At 41.2% G+C, this 21,503-nt stretch overlaps 1 protein-coding gene across 4 annotated transcripts in view; it reads right to left on the bottom strand.

Annotated features, from left to right (window-relative positions):
• LOC129824183 (rho-associated protein kinase 1-like) overlaps positions 1–21,503 on the bottom strand; it is a 69,095-nt gene that overhangs the window by 25,064 nt on the left and 22,528 nt on the right. For all 4 annotated transcript variants that reach the window (XR_008754723.1, XM_055883617.1, XM_055883619.1 and 1 more), the window contains exons 2-6: positions 8,906–8,987; positions 1,751–1,851; positions 1,424–1,561; positions 1,041–1,216; positions 700–784 (exon numbers count right to left, since the gene is read on the bottom strand). Coding sequence is in view for 3 of the 4 variants with exons in the window: in XM_055883617.1 (XP_055739592.1) it covers positions 700–784; positions 1,041–1,216; positions 1,424–1,561; positions 1,751–1,851; positions 8,906–8,987 (582 nt within the window). In the remaining variant the exon portion in view is untranslated. The remainder of the gene's footprint in view (positions 1–699; positions 785–1,040; positions 1,217–1,423; positions 1,562–1,750; positions 1,852–8,905; positions 8,988–21,503) is intronic.

A 21,503-nucleotide genomic window follows, 5' to 3' on the forward strand; every position in this document is an offset into this window, starting at 1 on the left:
TTAATTATATCTGAAGATAACCTGATGAAAATAAATATCCTCTTTAAATCACTTTTGCTATGCATGGCAGTCAGTTCAGTCAAAGCATTCTCTCCTCCGCCTGTCTGCCTCTCTCTCTCGGGCTGGCTTGAGCTCGCTATAGCAAACCTGCAACTAGTGTTGTCAAAATACCAGAATGTTGACTTCGATACCAGGTTAATTATCACGAAACTCGATACCATCACGATACTCGATACCAAAACAATACCACGGCAAAAAAAGAAGACGAATTAGCTCGTCTCAGATGGCACTTGATCCAGACCTTTTGAGTTCCATATCAATGATTTGAACATTTAGATTATTTGATGTATGCATTAATGAATCAATTATACAGTCAAACAATCATTTAGACTGTTGTTTACCAATCTAACTACATAATGGTAATCATTAATTTGAATGGTAAATCTCTAGGTTATTGATAAACTGGGTAATGTCCGATAAAATTCTCCATCATCTCTGACATATTTTGGGTTGGATCTGGTCAAAAATAAATAAAAAAGGGTCCTGTTTGTGTCGGATCGAAATTTTGCAGATCCAATTCGGTTCGGATCTCAATTTCAGGATCCGAGAAGACAAACAGTCTACTCTACAGGGTGTTGAAGTGTCAACTAACTCCTCATTTTCAGTTGTGGTGAATTGGAAGGCTAGTGCGATAGCTACCTTGTTCATTTTCATACAGGTCCCAAAGTCTGCCAACTTCAAGTGGCCCGCTTTATCTAGCAACATGTTATCAGGCTTCACGTCCCTGAAAAGACAAAAAAGACAGTAATATAACAAACCAGCAGCACTCGAACCTAAGACATGATATTATAAAACCAAAGCGTTCTCAAACCAACAACGCTACATTAAACTGCCATTTTTAAGACCCAGTCAAGAGAAAGTGCGGCTTTCTCCAATTCAGAAAGGCGAGAACTGCCACGACAGAACTGACATAGAAGTGAGACATTCAAGAGCAACCTTTACAGTGGAGGTGAAGAGAAAGAGAAGTCCAGTAAGTATACCTGTGTATGAAGCCCATGGCGTGGATCCCGTCTAGAGCCAGCACCACCTCAGCGGTGTAGAAGCGGGCCCACTTCTCGGGGACATCATAGTTGCTCATCAAGTTGACCAGGTCTCCACCGGGCATATACTCCATCACCATGTAGAGGTAACGGTCATCCTGGAACGCATAAAACAGCTGGGGGGGGGGGGGGACTAAGGGTTAGTGACCAAACATAAGTAGGAGGAATGGACAGGAAAAGAGCCAAAACTAGAAATTGCATGAATATTCTGTTACATGAAACTCAATCCCCGGGCTTCCTTGCAGATTGTTCCTAGTAGGCAAAGTGAGGACGAGACTAGGGAGTCACTATAAAAATAAACTGTGTTATTCAATTATCTATACCTGCACAACCCAGGCGCTGTTGGCAAAGGCCATGATGTCCCTCTCCTCCCAGAAGAAAGCAGAGTCCGACCTTTTGATCATTTCAAACTTGCTAAGCAGCTTCATGGCGTACACCTTCCTCGTGGCTTTGTGTCTTACCTGGGAGAGACGGGAGAACAGTCTTCTTAGGATGTATACTGGGCTTTCATACAGATGAAAACAAAGACTTAAGCCATATAATTATTTCATACGTCTGTACCAGATTTATAAAGGACAAGCAGACAGACAAATGACAGTTGATGTAATTCACTGTGGACAAATTAGCATAACCATAATGGTGATCCTCACCAACTGCACTTCTCCAAAAGCACCCCTCCCGATAACCTTGACCACCTCATAGTCCTCTGCTTTCATCCGCAGGGCCCGGATCTTACTGATGGTGTCCTTATCTGAAGAGGAGAGATGACATTAAGAGGAAACCAGTTAGAGCAGGGCAAGGGTTTATCATTAGTAACCTGGGTTGATTAGTAAGTATGACTAAAGAGGCTTTTGTCCACCGACTCAGGATGAGAATTCAGAATAGGAAAAAATGGCTCAACAGCAGATGAAAATCTGTCAGTACTCTCACTGGATATCTGAAGTACACGACATGACCAAAAGTATGCGGACACGGGCTTGTCGAACAGCTCATTCCAAAATCATGGTCATTAATATGGAGTTGGTCCCCCTTTGCTACTATAACAGCATCCACTCTTCTGGGAAGGCCTTGTACTAAACACTGCTGCGGGGACTTGTTTCCATTCAGCCACAAGAGCATTAGTGAGGTTGGGTGATTAGGCCTGGCTCGTAGTCGGTGTTCCAACTCATCCCAAAGGTGTTCGATGGGTTGGAGGTCAAGGCTCTGTGCAGGCCAGTAAAGTTCTTCCACACCGATCGACAAACCTGTATGGACCTCGCTTTGTGCACGGGGGCATTGTCATGCTGAAACAGGAAAGGGCCTTCCCCAAACTGTTGCCACAAAGTCGGAAGCACAGAATCATCTAGAATGCCACTGTATTCTGTAGAGTTAAGATTTCCCTTGACTGGAACAAATGGGCCTAGCCCGAACCATGAAAAACAGCCCCAGACATTATTCCTCCTCCACCAAACTTTACAGTTGGCACTATGCATCGGGGTAGGTAGAGTTCACCTAGCACCCGCCAAACCTAGATTATTCAGGCTGTTTGTGCGGAGCTGTCGGCTAATGTGACTGAGTCTATGCGTATAGGCTACTAGTGTGATAAAGAATATGATTGGACTACATGTCATGGGCTAGCAGTTTGGAAGAAGGAGAGCACTAGCAGTACAAGGAGTACAGAACCCCTGAAGGGAAGCATCCCATTGGCAACAAGCTCCCTCACAAAACAGCTAGTCCATTAATGTTCATGGAGGCCTCTCCAACACTTGGATGTTGAACTTATTTTTCTAATTCATGATATTTTATGTTTTTGAATAAAAAAAGTTCACAATATGCTTTATGAGTAGTTCATGACACCAGGGTGGGAACACAATGTTTTATAATGTTCACTCCAACAACAATACTGCAGCATTTTAACCAATTTCTACATTTCCTGGACTTTCGTTTTAATTTCCACACACAGAGCTGTATGATATGGTGGAAAAATAAATTGAGACGATGTGCAAGGAGTTGAGCAATCAATTCTTTTGGAGTCGACACTCCACCACTACATCCAGGCTGTATCACAACCGGCCGTGATTGGGAGTCCCATAGGGCGGCGCCCAATTGGACCAGCGTCGTCCAAGTTAGGGTTTGGCCGGGGTAGGCCGTCATTGTAAATAAGAATTTGTTCTTAACTGACTTGCCTAGTTAAATAAAGGTTACATTTTTAAAATTAAAAAGACATCATCGTCGTTAACAGTTGGAACAACGGCAGAGAAAGGCAAGCGACAGCAGCAAAGTCCTGTATGGCAATACTTTAAGAAGTTAATCGAGAAAGAAATGTTAACTTTGCCAGGTGGAATTGAGGTACAGTAATGGTAGCCCTGGTGCAACGCCATAACCATCCGAAAGGGACGCATCGTGAGACCAAACTGTTGCTCTAGCAGCGAAGCTGGAGTGTGAATCCACGTGGAATTATATTAATTTCTTATTTTAAGGGAAAACAGATTTTTTTTAAATGGCCGTTTAAACATTTTCCATTTTTCACATCCCTACTAGCTAGCCGGCTAACTAGCAGTTAGCATTAGCGGCTAACACAATTCCCTTCAGCCAGCATTTGCTAAGAAAATAAACTAGCAGACAGAAACTAGTAGTGTAATTATAGAATGCTTGTAAAAATAAAAACAGCATCGGTGTCACTAGGGATGGGCACGTTTTTCTTTTAATATACACACACTGTCACACCGGTCCCTGTTCTTACGTCACCCCTCCCCGCGGATGGGTTTTATGCCGAGGTCATTACATATTTTTTATGGCTGTTGGGCGGGTTGAATAAAGATAAACAATACCTTTAAAAATCTATAAATGTATAATTAGTGCGCAATTTATATAGTCTACATTGAGGTTTTTCTTTCATTATTTTAGGCTATCTGGTATTAGTGCATAAACCTAAACATTAGGACTTAACTGTACGCGCACCAAATTGCCTACACAGCCATTTGCCAAATAATGCTTTTGGGAACCGGCAGAAAAAGTTCATATTTATCCACGGAGGCAAAAAGGACATTGTCGAAATTCAATTCAATAAGACAAAAGCTGGGGAAGGAGAGTCAAAAATAAAGAGATGGGAGGGCCAGAAAATGTTTTGAAAAGATATGAAGTGGTAAAAGAGGATGATTGCGAGGCACTATAAAAAAATTGACAGCCACAAGAAGGGACTTCAAATAGATCTATGGCATGTCAAGGAAACCGTAGCCTACCGTTTAGATGGGTTAAATGGAAATTGAAATCTGGGCATTGACTAACCTGAATAACTTACTGTTTGTCCTCTGATAATACTAGTGCCGTGCAAATGGACATCCTTGTGTTTTGAGAGAAATGTCTAAGTTTTACAGGTGTTTCTCGATGTTTGAGCAAGAAAACTATACCGATTCGATAAATTGAATAAAATGCTGCGCTTAGCCTATATATGAAGGGCCTACATGTATCAACTTTTGTTGCAAGACCGTGTTGCAACTTCAAAATGAATGCTTTTGTTTATACGTTTTGTGGGAATGACTTGAACATCGCCATATACATCACAAAAAAAAGGTTGTGCCTATTTAATCCAACACTTGCTGTTAATAGATCGCAAAGCAGCCTACAACTGAGCTAAATGTTTGAACAAATTCCCCTTCTCATCCATAGCCTAAAAAAAGTGTCTTCACTGACATTTTCAAACTCTCCCTGTCTGAGTCTAAAACCAACATGTTTCAAGCAGACGACCATAGTCCCTGTGCCCTAGAACACTAAGGTAACCGTAGTCTGTAGCCATGAAGTGCTTTGAAAGGCTGGTCATGGCTCACATCAACACCATTATCCCAGAAACCTTAGACCCACTCCAATTTGCATACCGCACCAACAGATCCACAAATGATGCAATCTCTATTGCACTCCACATTGCCCTTTCCCAACTGGACTAAAGGAACACCTATGTGAGAATGACGTTCATTGACTACAGCTCAGCGTTCAACACCATATTGCCCTCAAAGCTCATCACTAAGCTAAGGACCATGGGACTAAACACATCCCTCTGCAACTGGATCCTGGACTTCCTTACGGGCCTCCCCCAGGTGGTAAGGGTAGGTAACAACACATCCGCCACGCTGTTCTTCAACACGGGGGTCCCTCAGGGGTGCGTGCTCAGTTCCCTCCTGTTCACCCACGGCTGCACAGCCAGGCACGACTCCAACACCATCATTAAGTTTGCCGACGACACAACAGTGGTAGGCCTGATCACCGACAATGACGAGCCTATGGGAGGTCAGAGATCTGGCCGTGTGGTGCAAGGACAGCACCCTCTCCCTCAACGTGACCAAAACAAAGGAGATGATTGTGGACTACAGGAAAAGGAGGACCGAGCACACCCCCATTCTCATCGATGGGGCTGTGGTGGAGCAGGTTGAGAGCTTCAAGTTCCTCGGTGTCCACATCACCAACAAACTAACATGGTCCAAGCACAGCAAGACAGTCGTGAAGAGGGCGCAACAAAACCTATTCCCCCTCAAGAGAGACTGAAAAGATTTGGCATGGGTCCTCAGATCCTCAAAAGAATCTACAGCTGCAACATCGAGAGCTTCCTGACTGGTTGCATCACTGCCTGGTATGGCAACTGCTCGGCCTACGCAAGGCACTACATAGGGTAGTGCGTACAGGCCAGTACATCACTGGGACCAAGCTTCCTGCCATCCAGGACCTCTATACCAGGCGGTGTCAGAGGAAGGCCCTAAAAATGGTCAAAGACTCCAGCCACCCTAGTCATAGACTGTTCTCTCTGCTACCACATGGAAAGTGGTACCGGAGCGCCAAGTCTAGGACCAAAAGGCTCCTTAACAGCTTCTATCCCCAAGCCATAAGACTCTTGAACATCTAATCAAAAGACTACCCAGAGTACTTGTATTGACCTCCCCTTTCCCTCTTTTACACTGCTGCTACTCTGTTGTTATTATCTATGTATAGTCACTTTTATAACTCTACCTACATGTACATATTACCTCGACTAACCGGTGCCCCCTGAATATAGCCTCGCTATTGTTATTTTACTGCTGCTCTTTAATTGTGACTTGTATTTCTTAACTTTTTTTTTTGTATTATATTTCTTGTTTAATGTTTTTTAACTGCATTGTTGGTTAAGGGCTTGTAAGTAAGCATTTCACTGTAAAGTCTAAACCTGTTGTATTTGACAAATAAAATGTGAAGCTGTTTAGCTCACATCTGAAGGCTGGGGGGCATTTAGGATGTCTACTGCGGATAGCTAAAATATCCTAATGATGTTGATCACACGTCCTCAATTCAAATATTATAGCGACACTATACCAAAGATGTTATCAGTGTAGCCTGAAATTGAACTGGTTGAAAAATCTTCACACTTCAAAAAACGTCATAACTGTCAATTTATATTTTTAAAAAGTAAGAATTACAGGAGGCAGTTTGGAAAAAAACTTGTTAACTAGATGAACGGACATTCTGGGGTAATAAATACATAACCAACGTTCTCTGGTAATATTAGTACCGTGTGAATAGGGCTATAGCCTTAACTCCTGCTGAATTAAGCAGTTCTTGCAGTAAATGTATACACCAAATGTAGGCAAAATTTTGACTTGGGAACAGGAGTGGATAAAAATTATTAATTTCTTTCTGCATCTTGAGAGAATGCAATGCTCCGTTAGATACGATCTGTAGAGGTGCTGTCTTCATCACAAAATATGATAGTATTTCAACCACATTCTGTTGAGCAAGGGTTTATGTAGTCTTCTAGGGCAACATATGACAAGAGAAGCTATATGTATCTAATTATAGACAAGTTGACTAACAAATAGCCTACCATAGCCTACCAAAATGTCTGAAATTATAAGCAGAAACATATCTAAATTACAAAACAAAATAATGCATCCCCTGTCCCCAAAAAATAAAATAATTAAAAAGATAAAATATTGGGTGCGGGCCTCAGATTGACACTTCATCACATATAGTCAGGCGTTTTCAGATGCGTTATTAGTAATTGCAGGCAGGAGCAGGTGAACAAACAGCTGATCTACGCACCACTACCGGCAGTTCCACTTGAGTTGTGTGATCAAGTCTCCATTGAAGTAAAAAAAAAAATGATTATAATAATTGAAAACATGTACTTCGACTATCCAGATATCATTATGTTATTCAAATACTGAAATAATTTCAAATTGCCATCACTAGTTGTCACCAACACCTCGTTGCATTTATCTGACGATGAAGAAGTGAATGGCAAAAAAGTGCTCATGAGTCCCTGGTTGAGCAACTCTCCTTGAGTGACAGGGCTTGGTGTGGGAGTGGTATGCAGCAGGAGGGGGAGAAAGATGACCAATAGCAACTGGAGTGAACTATAAAAACGGACACTACAGGCGCTGGACTGTTTCATTTTTTTGAAACATTAAAAATACCATTATAGAAAGTAAATTAAAAACCCAAACCAGTCTGTGCAAGAATACTGGTATACAGTAAAATCACCCAGCCTGAGTTGAACGTGAAAAAAGTACCAACTAGACTAATTCAACAATAGTTTGTTTCCAATACAATGAACAGTTAGTGTCTCTATGATAACAATTCTTCACAAACACAAATGACAAAAGTCCATGTGTAAAAATGCCATAGCCTCCATAAGTTCTACAGTCATAGAGGGTGTAGTGGTGAAAGGAACGCATCATGATAGACACCATGTGGGTCACCAGCCACTCATGAAAGCCCCTTTGTTGGGGACCCTGAGTGGGCTAAGCTGCAGACAGAATTATACCCGGGCCTGGACAGAGGCGAGGCAGTGACCTAAAAACAGCCTCCAATCTCTCCTGCCGCCACTGCTAAATCATTGCCGCGACTCAAAATAAAAAGTGTAAACTTAAACGACTAAAGCCAGATAAAACATATAGAAAAGATAATGGAGTGCGATATTATTTTATAATATCATCAGAACTAAAATCACCAATATAAAAACGACAGTAATGGGCCTCCTGAGTGGCGCAGCAGTCTAAGGCAATGCATCGCAGGCGTCACTACAGACCCGGGTTCAATACCGGGCTGTATTGCAGCCAGGCGCAACCCATGAAGCGGCGCACAATTGGCCCAATGTCGGCCGGGTTAGGGGAGGGTTAGGCCGGCCGGGATGTCCTTGTCCCATCGCTCTCTGGCGACTCCTGTGGCGGGCCGGGCGCATGCACGCTGACACTGTTGCCAGGTGTACGGTGTTTCCTCCGACACATTGTTTCGGTTGGCTTCCGGGTTAAGCGAACAGTGTGTCAAGAAGCAGTGTGGCTTGGCGGGGTCGTGTTTCGGAGGACGCACGGCCCTCGACCTTTGCCTCTCCCGAGTCTGTACGGGAGTTGCAGCAATGGGACAAGACTAACTACCAATTGGATATCACGAAATTGGGGAGAAAAAAATGACAATCAGGGAGAATCTAAAATGGTAATGGGGTCCCCATCGATTTTGTTGTTATGTTTGAGTCACTCAGATAGCCATGGCAATATGTGTAGAATTACAGAAAATGAGCTTTAAAAACATCATTCTCTCAACCGCGTGGCAAAATGTGTATATTTGCAGGAAATTTTCTTTGAAACAGCTAAATTGTGTCTCTGCAGCCAAGAGGAAAGCCTCTAAAAATGTTGGAGATTGCGCCATTGGCCACGCTCACCACCACCCCCCACCTACGCTAACTTAGTCACCATTGCTGAAAACATATTCTAGGGGAAACACTAAAGCACTACATGATGGAAGTCACAGATTCAAAGGAAGGATGACAAATGGGGAAAAGAGCCTCGTATGGGCTAGTTACTTACATCTATTCAAAAAGTTGTCGATGCTTTTGTTTTTCCTCAAGGCTGGAAAGTCAAGGTCGTACACCAACGCATCCAAGCCATCCTAGAGAAGAGAGAAGAGAAGCATCAATAAAATGTATAGTCTTCAAGGCCTAAGTCCACAAATAGGGCAACTAATCTACAATACTCTAACCAGCTCTTAGCTGGTCTACAGTAGAAGAAAGCTATGGCGTGTTACCTGGAGGCTATAGGCTATAAACCAGCGATATACCCAAACCTTCACAATAAGCAACCCTGCAAGCAGTAGCCCCAACCTGGCTTAGCCAACAGAGGCCAAGGTTTTCAGCAAATCAAAAGATCATATTTCTGTGCCATTTGTAGCCTAAATGGTTGCAATTTAGTTTTAACTGATTGATAGCTGATCTAATGACAGACTGAAAAGGGTTTTGTTTCACAACTTTATAGATGTTTAGGGAGTTTCAGACCATAGAAAAAAAGCATCAAGGCAGGGCTCTACAGTGGTGACCATTTTACTCGCAAATGCGGCTAAATATTTTGCTGTACGACCTGGAATTTTCATTTAGGAGCACAAACGCACCTAGAAAAAGAAAGGATTCTAGCTTCCTTATATAAAATATTTTTCATTGAGCTCTAAAATGTCTTTATGTGCGCCTACATTTTCCAATGTAAGTGCACACATTTCCTTGTAAAAAAAAAAGTCAGCGTAGAGCCCTGCAAGTCACATTAAGCTATAGAGTTAGTGCACTACACACAATCACAGCAATGGTCTGACATCAAACGCCTGACTACATTTGGTCTCCAACTAAAAAGATGGACAAAGCCTGTTCAGTCTGACTGAACAACTCATTCCCCTACAGCAAGATCTCAAATCTATGTTCATAAGAAACTAATTATAAAAATGGGCAGGTTAGCCACAAGCATTGGACTTCACACTAACAATCATTGAGATTTCACTAAACACCAGCCACTCCTTAGAAAAGCAACTGAAGAAACTGAAGAATGAGAAAGCACTACATCGGATGACATAAAACAGTGGGCTGTAATAATTGCCTGAATTTCACAGGTCAGGGAGCTCTCTTCAATGCAAACCTTTCTGGTTGACCGAGTTTCTACCTTAAGTCAACTTGGCAAGGCTTAGACAATTAGCACCTTGACTCGAATGGAAGTAGATAATGGGAAAAAGATTACGTCAATGTCAACACTGCAGTGAAACAGTCCTCTCTACATCTCGTGACATGAGGTCATCCATATGATTTTATTCCAACACTATGATTGATTCCCTAAATAAACATATTAATCCCCCTTCATCACCCAGGTGTGAACAAAAGGGACCTCCTCAGAGCCTAGGTCGGTCGGGCCATGCTGGAGCAGAAGAAGTGCTGCCGGGCCAGCCAACCTAATCTTCCTTAATCCAGGATGTCTCACACAAAGAGGGCAGGACCACATCAAAGAGAACAGTTTTAGCCAGGCCTGTAGCAGGACCGAATCGCTGCTGCAAAGCGTTATATTTTACAGAGAAGGCTGCAGCAGAAGCAAACTTCTTTGTCGGTGACTCTTTTGTGTGCTCAATTGACTGGGGAACAGCTGCCTCATGGAGAAAATTGTTAAGGCAAAAATATTTTTAGATTAAGGCCATGTTAATATTATTTCACACCTTGATATCTAGGTCTATAAAAAGTTATCTGAGCTGCATGCAATTGAACAGCAGCAGGACATGTATGGTTCTTTCCTTGGCTCCCACACAAGTGAGAAGGAAGTATTTGAGTCAAGTGTGATGGACTGATTGAGTAGGGCATAGATGTATTGCATTCTGTTGTGTGACATGTGAGCACAGAACGGTGACCTTTGTCTACCTAGTTATGACTTGATCAACCAAGCTGTGTGAAATAAAAACAACAGATGATACTACAGACAGATAGGCCCGACCCTCCTCATGGGGAAACAAAAAGAAAAGCCACATGGTGAGTCAGCTGCAGCTCAGACAAGAAGAGAGGAATGCTCTTAAGTAACTATGGCTCCAGATGGCGGACAGGAATGGGCAAAAATATCAATGTATCATAACTACAAAACACTTGTATTTTGAAATGCATTGAAATTAAAATACTTGGGGGGTTTTTTTTAATACAGAAATGCATTTGCAAGTAGCCATCCCGAACAGCAATAACATTCTCAGAAACAGTTACAGAACATTTTATTTGCTATGAATGTGATGTTTATCTACCTCACTTGAATGCACTGACGGTAAATACCCTAAATATATGAACGCAAAATGTAAAAAGTGTTTGTCCCATGTTTCATGACCTGAAAAAAACAAAAAACGTCTCGCTCTCAAATGCTAAAGACTATTTGTCTGTAAAAATGCCATTTTATGTGGGAGGGGTGAAATCATAACCTCCCAGGCACAACCATGGCTTCATCCATGCCCAGTCATGTAAAATCCATAGATTAGGGCCTAATGAACTTATTTCAATTGACTGATTTCCTTATATGAACTGCAACTGCGTTTATATATATTTTTTAGTATAGGTAGTCACTTTGGATAAAGGCGTACGCATGCTTCCCAGCCGAAACAGTTTGGAAGAGTTGATGCATACACTACCGTTCAAAAGTTTGGGGTCACTTAGAAATGTCCTTGTTTATGAAAGAAAAACACATCTCTTGTCCATTAAAATAACATCAAATTGATCAGAAATACAGTGTAGACATTGTTCATGTTATAAATTACTATTGTAGCTGGAAATGGACGATTTTTTATGGAATATCTACATAGGGGTACAGAGGCCCATTATCAGCAACCACCACTCCTGTGTTCCAATGGCACGTTGTGTTAGCTAATCCAAGTTTATCATTTTAAAAGGCTAATTGATCATTAGAAAACCCCTTTTGCAATTATTAGCACAGCTGAAAACTGTTGTTCTGATTAAAGAAGCAATAAAACTGATTAAAGAAGCAATAAAACTTCTTTAGACTAGTTGAGTTATCTGGAGCATCAGCATTTGTGGGTTCGATTACAGGCTCAAAATGTCCAGGAACAAATAACTCGTCAGTCTATTCTTGTTCTGAGAAATGACGGCTATTCCATGCAAGAAATTGCCAAGAAACTAAAGATCTCGTACATTGCTGTGTACTACTCCCTTCACAGAACAGAACCAGAATAGAAAGAGGAGTGGGATGCCCCGGTGCACAACTGAGCAAGTACATTAGTGTCTAGTTTGAGAAACAGACGCCCCACAAGTCCGTTTTTTGGGGACTTCGTTGATATTTATTTTTTATTATTATTATTTATTTATTTATTAAAATCGGCTGTTCAGGAACACAAGATTTTATCTAAAGACAAGTCAAAGTTCGGAGCCAAAGTCTACGCCCCTTCGTCGGAGATTGGTCAACAGTACGGAATCTTCAATAAAGTATTTGAATAACAATGCAAATGTTTTAATTGAGAAATACTGCACCAAACATCTCAAATGTAAAATTGCTCGACTAAGATCTCCTCAGCAGAATTTCTTGAGTTATTTTAGATTCATTCTGACAATTTTGAGGAAGTGAGTACTGGATACAATGTCTCAAAATGGACAAAGTATTATTGCCACTTTTTCAAGTGACAGTCTTAAGGGAGTATGCGAGCACACTTGTTCGGTTAGAAGAATTAAGCTAGGCGCTAGCCGAACTGAAGCATGCTGACGCCTTAAGAGTGTCTGCTAAATCACAAAAATGTAAATGTACATGTGAAAATAGCTAAATGATCTGCAACACACACTAGGTATTCATTATTGGCTTTGTTTTGGGGCAGAGATCATTAGAATAATACTCTGCATGCTTTGCGATTGTTAATTTTTTACATACATTTGTATTTAGTTCATTTAGCAGATGCTCTATCACACCATAGTGCCAGACTTCTGACACCAACATAGGGTGAAAGGGGGCCACCAAATGGTGTGCCTTGATTAAAGTTAATTTGTGGAATTTCTTTCCTTCTTAATGCGTTTGAGCCAATCAGTTGTGTTGTGACAAGGTAGGTTTAATACACAGAAGATCGAGCTATTTGGAAAAAGATCAAGTCCATATTATGGCTAAAACAGCTCAAATAAGCAAAGCGAAACAACAGTCGATCATTACTTAAGACATGAAGGTCAGTCAATCTGGAACATTGAGAACTTTGAAAGTTTCTTCAAGTGCAGTCGCAAAAACCATCAAGCGCTATGATGAAACTGGCTCTCATGAGGACCGCCACAGGAAAGGAAGACCCAGAGTTCTCTAGCTGCACCTGACGCCCTATATGACTGCTGACTGACGGCACACTCCATCACCACGGACTGGGAGCTGGAGTCAAAATGCCTGGAAACGACACTTTAGGCAATATAGACGAGGGGCTAAGCTTGACCATGGAAGAGCGGCAAGTGGGTGAGAATAAGATATCCTGCATCACAACTGCAGGGATCACAACACAAAATGTGTTTTTCAAACAATATATAAAATATATAACCCATAAGAAATATCTTGCTGCGTTTTGTAAACGAATATCTAAAACGCTCCTTATGGTCATTTCTGATCGGTATCAGACTAATTTTGTACTTCAGTTCTCCACTCGAATGAGAATTCACGAACGGGCATTCTATCAGTCTATACTTTTCTTCGGTACTTGTCAGTGTAGCCTACTTTTCTCCAGAAAAATGCAAGATTAAGGCCAAGCAAAACATTAAGAAATGTAGCTGGTTCCATTCTTTCTATGATAAAAATTAGAAATATGATGGCCGTGCATCGTTTATGCAAAAAAAGACATTGCTTTTTCATTGTAAGCTAATTTACTGGTGTGGCCTAAAAACGTTGCCCTTCTGTTTCCTGATGAAAATTAAGCTATTTTCTGCCAAATGTGTTGCACTAATGTCTTTTCATTTTAGAAAAACTATATTTGCAAACCTAGGGCTGTGGCAGTCATGAAATTGTGTCAGCCGGTGATTGTCAAGAAAATAATTGCCTGTCTCAAGGTAACTGACCATTAATTAACATACACATTTAGCATCTCCTGGCTTCCACTCATAGCCTACAAGCCACTGAGATGCAGATCTTTGGAACATCTAAATTTTAACAAGTCTAATAAATCCATGTAATATAGCCTACACACCATCACAATAAATCCATGATGTATTTTAGACAGGTCTAAAGAAACATATGAGGAAAATGTAGTCTATTTCAGAAGAACAGAATAGCATACTTTGCATTGTCCTTATGTTAGGCCCTGATCTGGCTATGCCATATGGCTGTGGGCTACACTAGCTCATTTAGCAGACAAGATTTGCTTAGAATTACGTGGCATTGTTTTATAATATGAAGAATGCAATTGAACAAAGCTGAATAAAATAGAAAGGATATTTTCTCCAAACGATTTGAGGGAGTGTTCACATGCGGCTATTCTGTGGTTGAGCAGTTAAGAAATAGGTACTCCTATATGCTTAATTTAGGATTATGTAACTTCAGTTGTGATAAAAATGTTGGGATATATGTTTTGAATTTTAAAACATTCTAAGGCTGCAAGATGTGACTAATGATGATTTGAAAAAAAGTTGCATGAAAAGTCATGAGGTCTGCTTTGTTTTTTGCGCAGGCTGCACACACTTCATCAGTCTCTCATTTGACAAGCCTCTAATTTCCCGGCTGCATCCCTGTGTGGCCATAATCCCCCTAAAAAAAACATGCCTTTTGCAGCCAGTGGCTGAATATAATTCCCTTCTCCCAACTGCATGCCGAAGAACCTCTGACTCACATGGCTCTCAGTCACATGATTGGATCTTTTCTCTTCTACAAGTAAAGACAGACACATATGAGATGCAACTGCGCACGTCCTTCTGAGGAGAATATTGGAAGAACTGTCCACATTTACTTTTCGGCAGACAACAAGATGAGTAGCCCTAACGAACAGCAAAAGCACTACCTTATGTCAATCTACAATACCCATAGTACAAAAGTTGACCTACTCTAGTCTGTGCCAGAAATAAATATTCCAAATATACTCTTGGACAGTTGTGGGATGCGATAGATCCCAAATTAATTCAATCAATAGCATTTAAAAAAAAATGTTTTAAGCAATGAGGCTGATGCAACAGATCAGAATGTTATGCTAAAAATGTTGATAAACTACAAGCCTATTTCTAAACATTACGGAGCGCAGCAATGCGCACAAGACAGTAGGCTATAAGCGCAAAAATCTTCCATTAGCAGGAAAACAGCATTGACAAAAGTGACCACAATTGCGAATATGCATGTTATACATATTATAAAAGGTGTATTTCTATGGTGAATATGATCTTCCCCAAACTTGAAACTCACGCGCTGCGTATGTATGCCACACCCGTTGTAAAGCGGCTTAATGTGCTTCATTACATGAAGTGTTGCCCAAAACAAAGCATGCACCGTTTGTCTTAAGCAGGACATTATAATATATCATTCACAAGTGATAAGCTAATATTGTCACTCATCACACTATACTTGATTTAATCTTGTCTTTACATATAGTAAATAATGTGACATTTTTTATTTTATTTAGAAGAATGGACCATTATCATGCACGTCTCGAAAAAGGGGCAGCTGGGGAAAGAAATACATGTCATCCATGGACTTAAATAGCGAATGGAGGACGCTTTTCCCACGGTTCATTTTCATGCCAGCCAGGTGGGCTATACTCCTGTTTTACAGAGAAGCAATGTGCTTAATATTAGCGAGGTTGAGAAATAAATATAGTAGGCCTAGCCTATAGAAAACTCTAAGAGGCCATCATTATTTTCTCACGCAATTGCACACCCTATAGAAATGTTGTGCAACATGAGCTCTCGTTTAGTGTTTGATTGGATTTTCCATTACATTTGTATTGATGTAAGAGTGATTAGAGGGACAATAAGAGTGCAGAGTATTATTCAGTTAGCAAGTTTGGTAGGCTACTAATGACCATCAGCAGCAGAGCTAGGAGGAGCCTAATTACCATGACAAAACGGTCACATGGAATTTGACTGCCATCACGACTTGTGACCGCATGTGTGGCGGTAATATAGTCACCATAACAGCGCCTTCAGAAAGTATTCAGACCCCTTGACTTATTGCACATTTTGTTAAATTACAACCTTATTCTAAAATGCATTTTAAAAATAAATGTTTAAAAAAACTCTGCAATCTATACACAATGACAAAGCGAAAACAGGTTTAGATTTCTTTTTTGCGAATGTATATATATATTTTTTTTTTAAACCGGGAATACATTATTTACATAAAAGTATTTATGACCTTTTGCTATATGACTGGAAATTGAGCTCAAGTGCATCCTGTTTTAATATATCATCCTTGAGATTTTTCTACAACTTGATTGGAGTCCACGTGTGGAAAATTCAATTGATTGGACATGATTTGGAAAGGCACACACCTGTCTATATAAGATCCCACAGTTGACAATGCATGTCAGAGCACAAACCAAGCCATGAGGTCAAAGGAATTATTCCTAGAGCTCCGAGACAGGATTGTGTCGAGGCACAGATCTGGGGAAGCGTACCAAAAACAGTTCCGCAGCATTGAAGGTCCCCAAGAACACCCTTGACTTTCAATTTAAAAACACAGATTTGTTGTCGGACTCGCTCAACACTCCCCTGATTATGGTATGAGTATATAATGAATAATAGGCTTATAAAAGTAGCCTAAAAATAATATTATAAAACATAACATGTCTAATATAGGCCTAATAATATAGGCCTAATAATGATACACTGAACAAAAATATTAAAACGTAACATGCAACTATTTCAGTTCATTAGGCCCTAATCTATGGATTTCACATGACTGGGAATACAGGTATGCATCTGTTGGTCACAAAAAACAAGTAGGGGCGTGGAACAGAAAACCAGTCACTATCTGACGTAACCCCCATTTGCCCCATGCAGTGCGACATCTCCTTCACATTGAGTTGATCAGACTGTTAATTGTGCCCTGTGAAATGTTGTCCCACTTCTCCTTAATGGCTGTGCGAAGTTTCTGGATATTGGCGGGTAATCTGTATCGATGTGTACGACAGCGTGTTCAAGGGGTGACATGTCTGGTGAGCATGCAGGCCATAGAAGAACTGGGACATGTTCAGCTTCCAGGAATTGTGTACAGATCCTTGAGACGTGGGGCCGTGCATTATCATGAAACATGAGGTGATGGCGGCGGATGAATGCCACGACAATAGAACTCAGAATCTCGTCATGGTATCTCTGTGCATTCAAATTGCCATCAATAAAATGTGACCGACTGGCTCGATTCAGTCTTATGTAGCAAAATGTGAAATTATATATTTTTTTTATTGGATAAAAGTAGAGACTCAGAGCTAGAAATGGTATATCATACACTACAGTTGAGGAACAATGGGAAAGTTATTCTGCTTTGAAGGTTGATAAACTTGTAACATCACTTTTGAGAAAATGAATCTTGAATCTTTTGGTACCTACTAGAGAGCTTTGTCTACACCCATTCAGCATCATACAAACCCTTTTAAGCTTCAGCCCCACCCATCTCTTTAAGGATTCACTGTGGGGCTATGTACTAAACAAGCAAGGATTTCAAGACTAACGGGTGGTTTATACTACGGGTGTGTACGTAATCTGGAGTGCCAGTATGCTCGTGGGGTTTGTAAACTCAGAGGTTGTCAGATTGTCCGTTAGTAAATTCAGAGCGTTACGGTCTCGGAGTGTTCCGCACGCACACTGGACGCAGTCAAGCACCCAGACTAACTGGCTAACGTTGGCTAGCTCCTTCCAGACACAAATTAGGGAACAGCTCACTCTGACCATTTTACTCACCCTAGCAGAGCTGGTTAAGCTGACACCAGCCATATTCTGAGCGAATTTACCAGCTACATCTGAAATGTACATGTTGTGTTTATATTTTTGTTCAGTATAATATTAACTCAGAACAAAGACATATTAGCCTACGTGTATATGCATTGTCTTCAGATACAGCAACCCAAGACATAAGCCCAAGTATGCATTGTGGAGGAAGGAGATGGAACCCAGGTCATCCATGCACCAAACAGTGATGCGTGAAACGTCTTTTCATGGGCAAAGGTCACAGCTGCTGGTCTGAGAAAACCGGTAGCTGTGTAAACCACAGTAACTTTACTAGACCTACCGAATAATGAAGGCTCTAGTTTCAAATCCTGTGCAGAAAGCTATCCACCAGGCAACCAGTGTTAAGCAGGGCACGGGCAGGAATTGACCTGAGTTTATCCATCTCTCCTGTCTCTGTCTGGCTACATGGAGAAGACAGGAGCACAGGGCCAAAAAGCCTCTGCCACCAATGCACTGATTGACACCTTTCACACCATCATGCCAACCCGGACCGTACGGATTGCTTTTCTTTACATTTTTTAAATGCCATTACGTCGACTGGAATCATACAGTGCGCTTTCAGAGTTTGTGTGTCAGACTGTCGTTTCTATCTCAATTCCAGCCATTATGATAGATGCGTAACCAGACCAGCATAGTACAGCTTGGCTCAGCTCAACTCAACTCAGTCGTGTGAGAAGGGTATTACAGAGCACCAGAGGTGTGCAGTCTATCTGCTATCCAGGCACAGGAGGTGAATCGTGCAGCGACCATCAATAAATGCATAACAAACGGAAGTAATGACTAATGCAATATGGCCAGCTGTTAATATTTGAGATTCCCAGCATACGAAGGATCTAGGCCAAATAACTGCTCTGTATAGCACTGTTGCTTGACAGATTCAGACCAAGGTAAAAACAGATCCATTGCATACTGGGCTAAGCCTAACTCTTCAGACTAAGCCTATGTAAAAAGTAAGCCTAGGTTTATAGCCAGAGTCATGTATATGGCTCTAGTCCATAGGCTACAGTTTGCTTCACTCCACACAGTGAAGAAAATAAAACCACTACCATTCACATATGGCAGTCTGGGGAAAATGGCTAGAAAAGCAGACAGAGGAAAGCAATGCATTGCATCCTGCCAACTCTGTATTTCTCCTGCATTCTGCTGATGCTGCAGGGAAGGGTGACATCCATCCCTAAGATTGTTAAATAATAACACAAAAAGCACACTACTATTGATGAAAAGGACATTCATAAGTGCATGACTATACCAAATAAAATATGTGGTTGACATAACATGGCAATTATTTATATTATGCTGAAAGGGAGTAAAAATCTACATTTAGTCAGACCACCTATTTTTTTTCAGCAGACATTTCAGTTGGAGTTAGTTTCCATGGGCGACTCAACCACATCTTCCTTCTCTATATGCCAACGCTGGGCACTGTGGACAGGCCAGGCACAGAGGTCTAATTGTAGCCTTACCTCTCATTTCCCTTTGCCACCTAAAAGATGTCACACACACACACATTAGCAATACAGATGCAAAATGCATTCGGTGTCTATCAAAAAGGAACTAAAACCAAACCGTGGCAATGGCGGGCACTCTGTCAGCAACTTCTACAAACTTTGATTGCTAAAGCCTTGGCCTATCAAATTAATTAAAATATATTAAAAGCCTTTTTTGCATACTTCTTCTGCAATGCATTGTCAATGTGGGAAAATCCAAATAATGGGAATGAATAGGAAAATTCCCTGTATGCAGGGATGTACAGTTGAAGTCAGAAGTTTACATACACCTTAGCCAAATACATTTAAACTCAGGTTTATACAATTCCTGACATTTTAATCAGAGTAAAATCTTAGGTCAGTTAGGATCACCACTTCATTTTAAGATTGTGAAATGTCGTAATAATAGTAGAGAATGTTTTATTTCATCACATTCCCAGTGGGTCAGAAGTTTACACACACTCAATTAGTATTTGGAAGCATTGTCTTTAAATTGTTTAACTTGGGTCAAATGTTTTGGGTAGCCTTCCACAAGCTTCCCACAATAAGTTGGGTGAATTTTGGCCCATTCCTCCTAACAGAGATGGTGTAACTGAGTCAGGTTTGCAGGCCTCCTTGCTCGCACACGCTTTTTCAGTTCTACCCACACATTTTCTATAGGATTGAGGTCTTTGTGATGGCCACTCCAATACCTTGACAATGTTGTCCTTAAGCCATTTTACCACAACTTTGGAAATATGCTTGGGGTCATTGTTCATTTGGAAGACCCATTTGCGACCAAGCTTTGACTTCCTGACTGATGTCTTGAGATCTTGCTTCAATATATCCACATATTTTCTCTGCCTCATGATGCCATCTATTTTGTGAAGTGCACCAGTCCCTCATGCAGCAAAGCACCCCCACAACATGATGCTGCCACCCCCGTGCTTTACGGTTGGGATGGTGTTCTTCGGCTTGCAAGCCTCCCCCTTGTTCCTCCAAACATAATGATGGGCATTATGGCCAAACAGTTCTATTTTTGTTTCATCAGACCAGAAGACATTTCTCCTAAAAGTACGATCTTTGTCCCTATGTGCAATTGCAAACCGTAGTCTTTTTTACGGCGGTTTTGGAGCAGTGGGCTTCTTCCTTGCTGAGCGGCCTTTCAGGTTATGTCGATATAGGACTCGTTTTACTGTGGATATAGATACCTTTGTACCATCTTCACAAGGTCCTTTGCTGTTGTTCTGGGATTGATTTGCACCTTTCACACCAAAGTATGTTGCGTGGTCCCATGGTGTTTATACTTGTGTACTATTGTTTGTACAGATGAACGTGGTACCTTCAGGCGTTTGGAAATTGCTCCCAAGCATGAACCACACTTGTGGAGGTCTACAATTGTTTTCTGAGGTCTTGGATGATTTCTTTTGATTTTCCCATGATGTCAAGCAAAGAGGCACTGAGTTTGAAGGTAAGCCTTGAAATACATCCACAGGTACACCTCCAATTGACTCAAATGATATCAATTAGCCTATGAGAAGCTTCTAAAGCATGACATCATTTTCTGGAATTTTCCAAGCTGTTTAAAGGCACAGTCAACTTAGCGTATTTAAACTTCTGACCCACTGGAATTGTGACACAGTGAATTATAAGTGAAATAATCTGTCTGTAAACAATTGTTGGAAAAATTACTTGTGTCATGCACAAAGTAGATGTCCTAACCGACTTGCCAAAACTATAGTTTGTTAACAAGAAATTTGTGGAGTGGTTGAAAAATGAGTTTTAATGACTCCAACCTAATTATGTAAACTTCCGACTTCAACTGTAGGCCAGAACATTGGGCAAATGCTTGCCAACCAACAAGAACCATACTAGAGGTGAGTTTGTCCTCAATGCCTTAACAGAAAGAGTCTTCACATACAGTACTGACAGGAAATCACACTTACCTAGAAAGACCGCATATCTAACAAGCATTGTGTATAAATGGCAATGACAGTGAACCCAGGCATGGCGAACCGGGCATTCCATTTCCTTATGAGGCCCCAGTGAGTCGTACTGGCTGTCAAAGGCTTTCACATCAAAATATAATTGAGTTATTCCAACAGAGAGAGGAGCACTGCTCACAAGTTCCTTAGTACTGATTCTAAGATTCTCAAGGCAAAGCAAACTCAACCGTGGCTGCCTGCCTTGCCTTGGCAGGATCCTGACCTCAACCCAGAGCTAACCTGGCCCAACTAAACAATGTATTAAACATTGTCCTGAGGCTGG

The sequence above is a fragment of the Salvelinus fontinalis genome, chromosome 26, assembly GCF_029448725.1.
Source record: "Salvelinus fontinalis isolate EN_2023a chromosome 26, ASM2944872v1, whole genome shotgun sequence".
NCBI lineage: Eukaryota > Metazoa > Chordata > Actinopteri > Salmoniformes > Salmonidae > Salvelinus > Salvelinus fontinalis.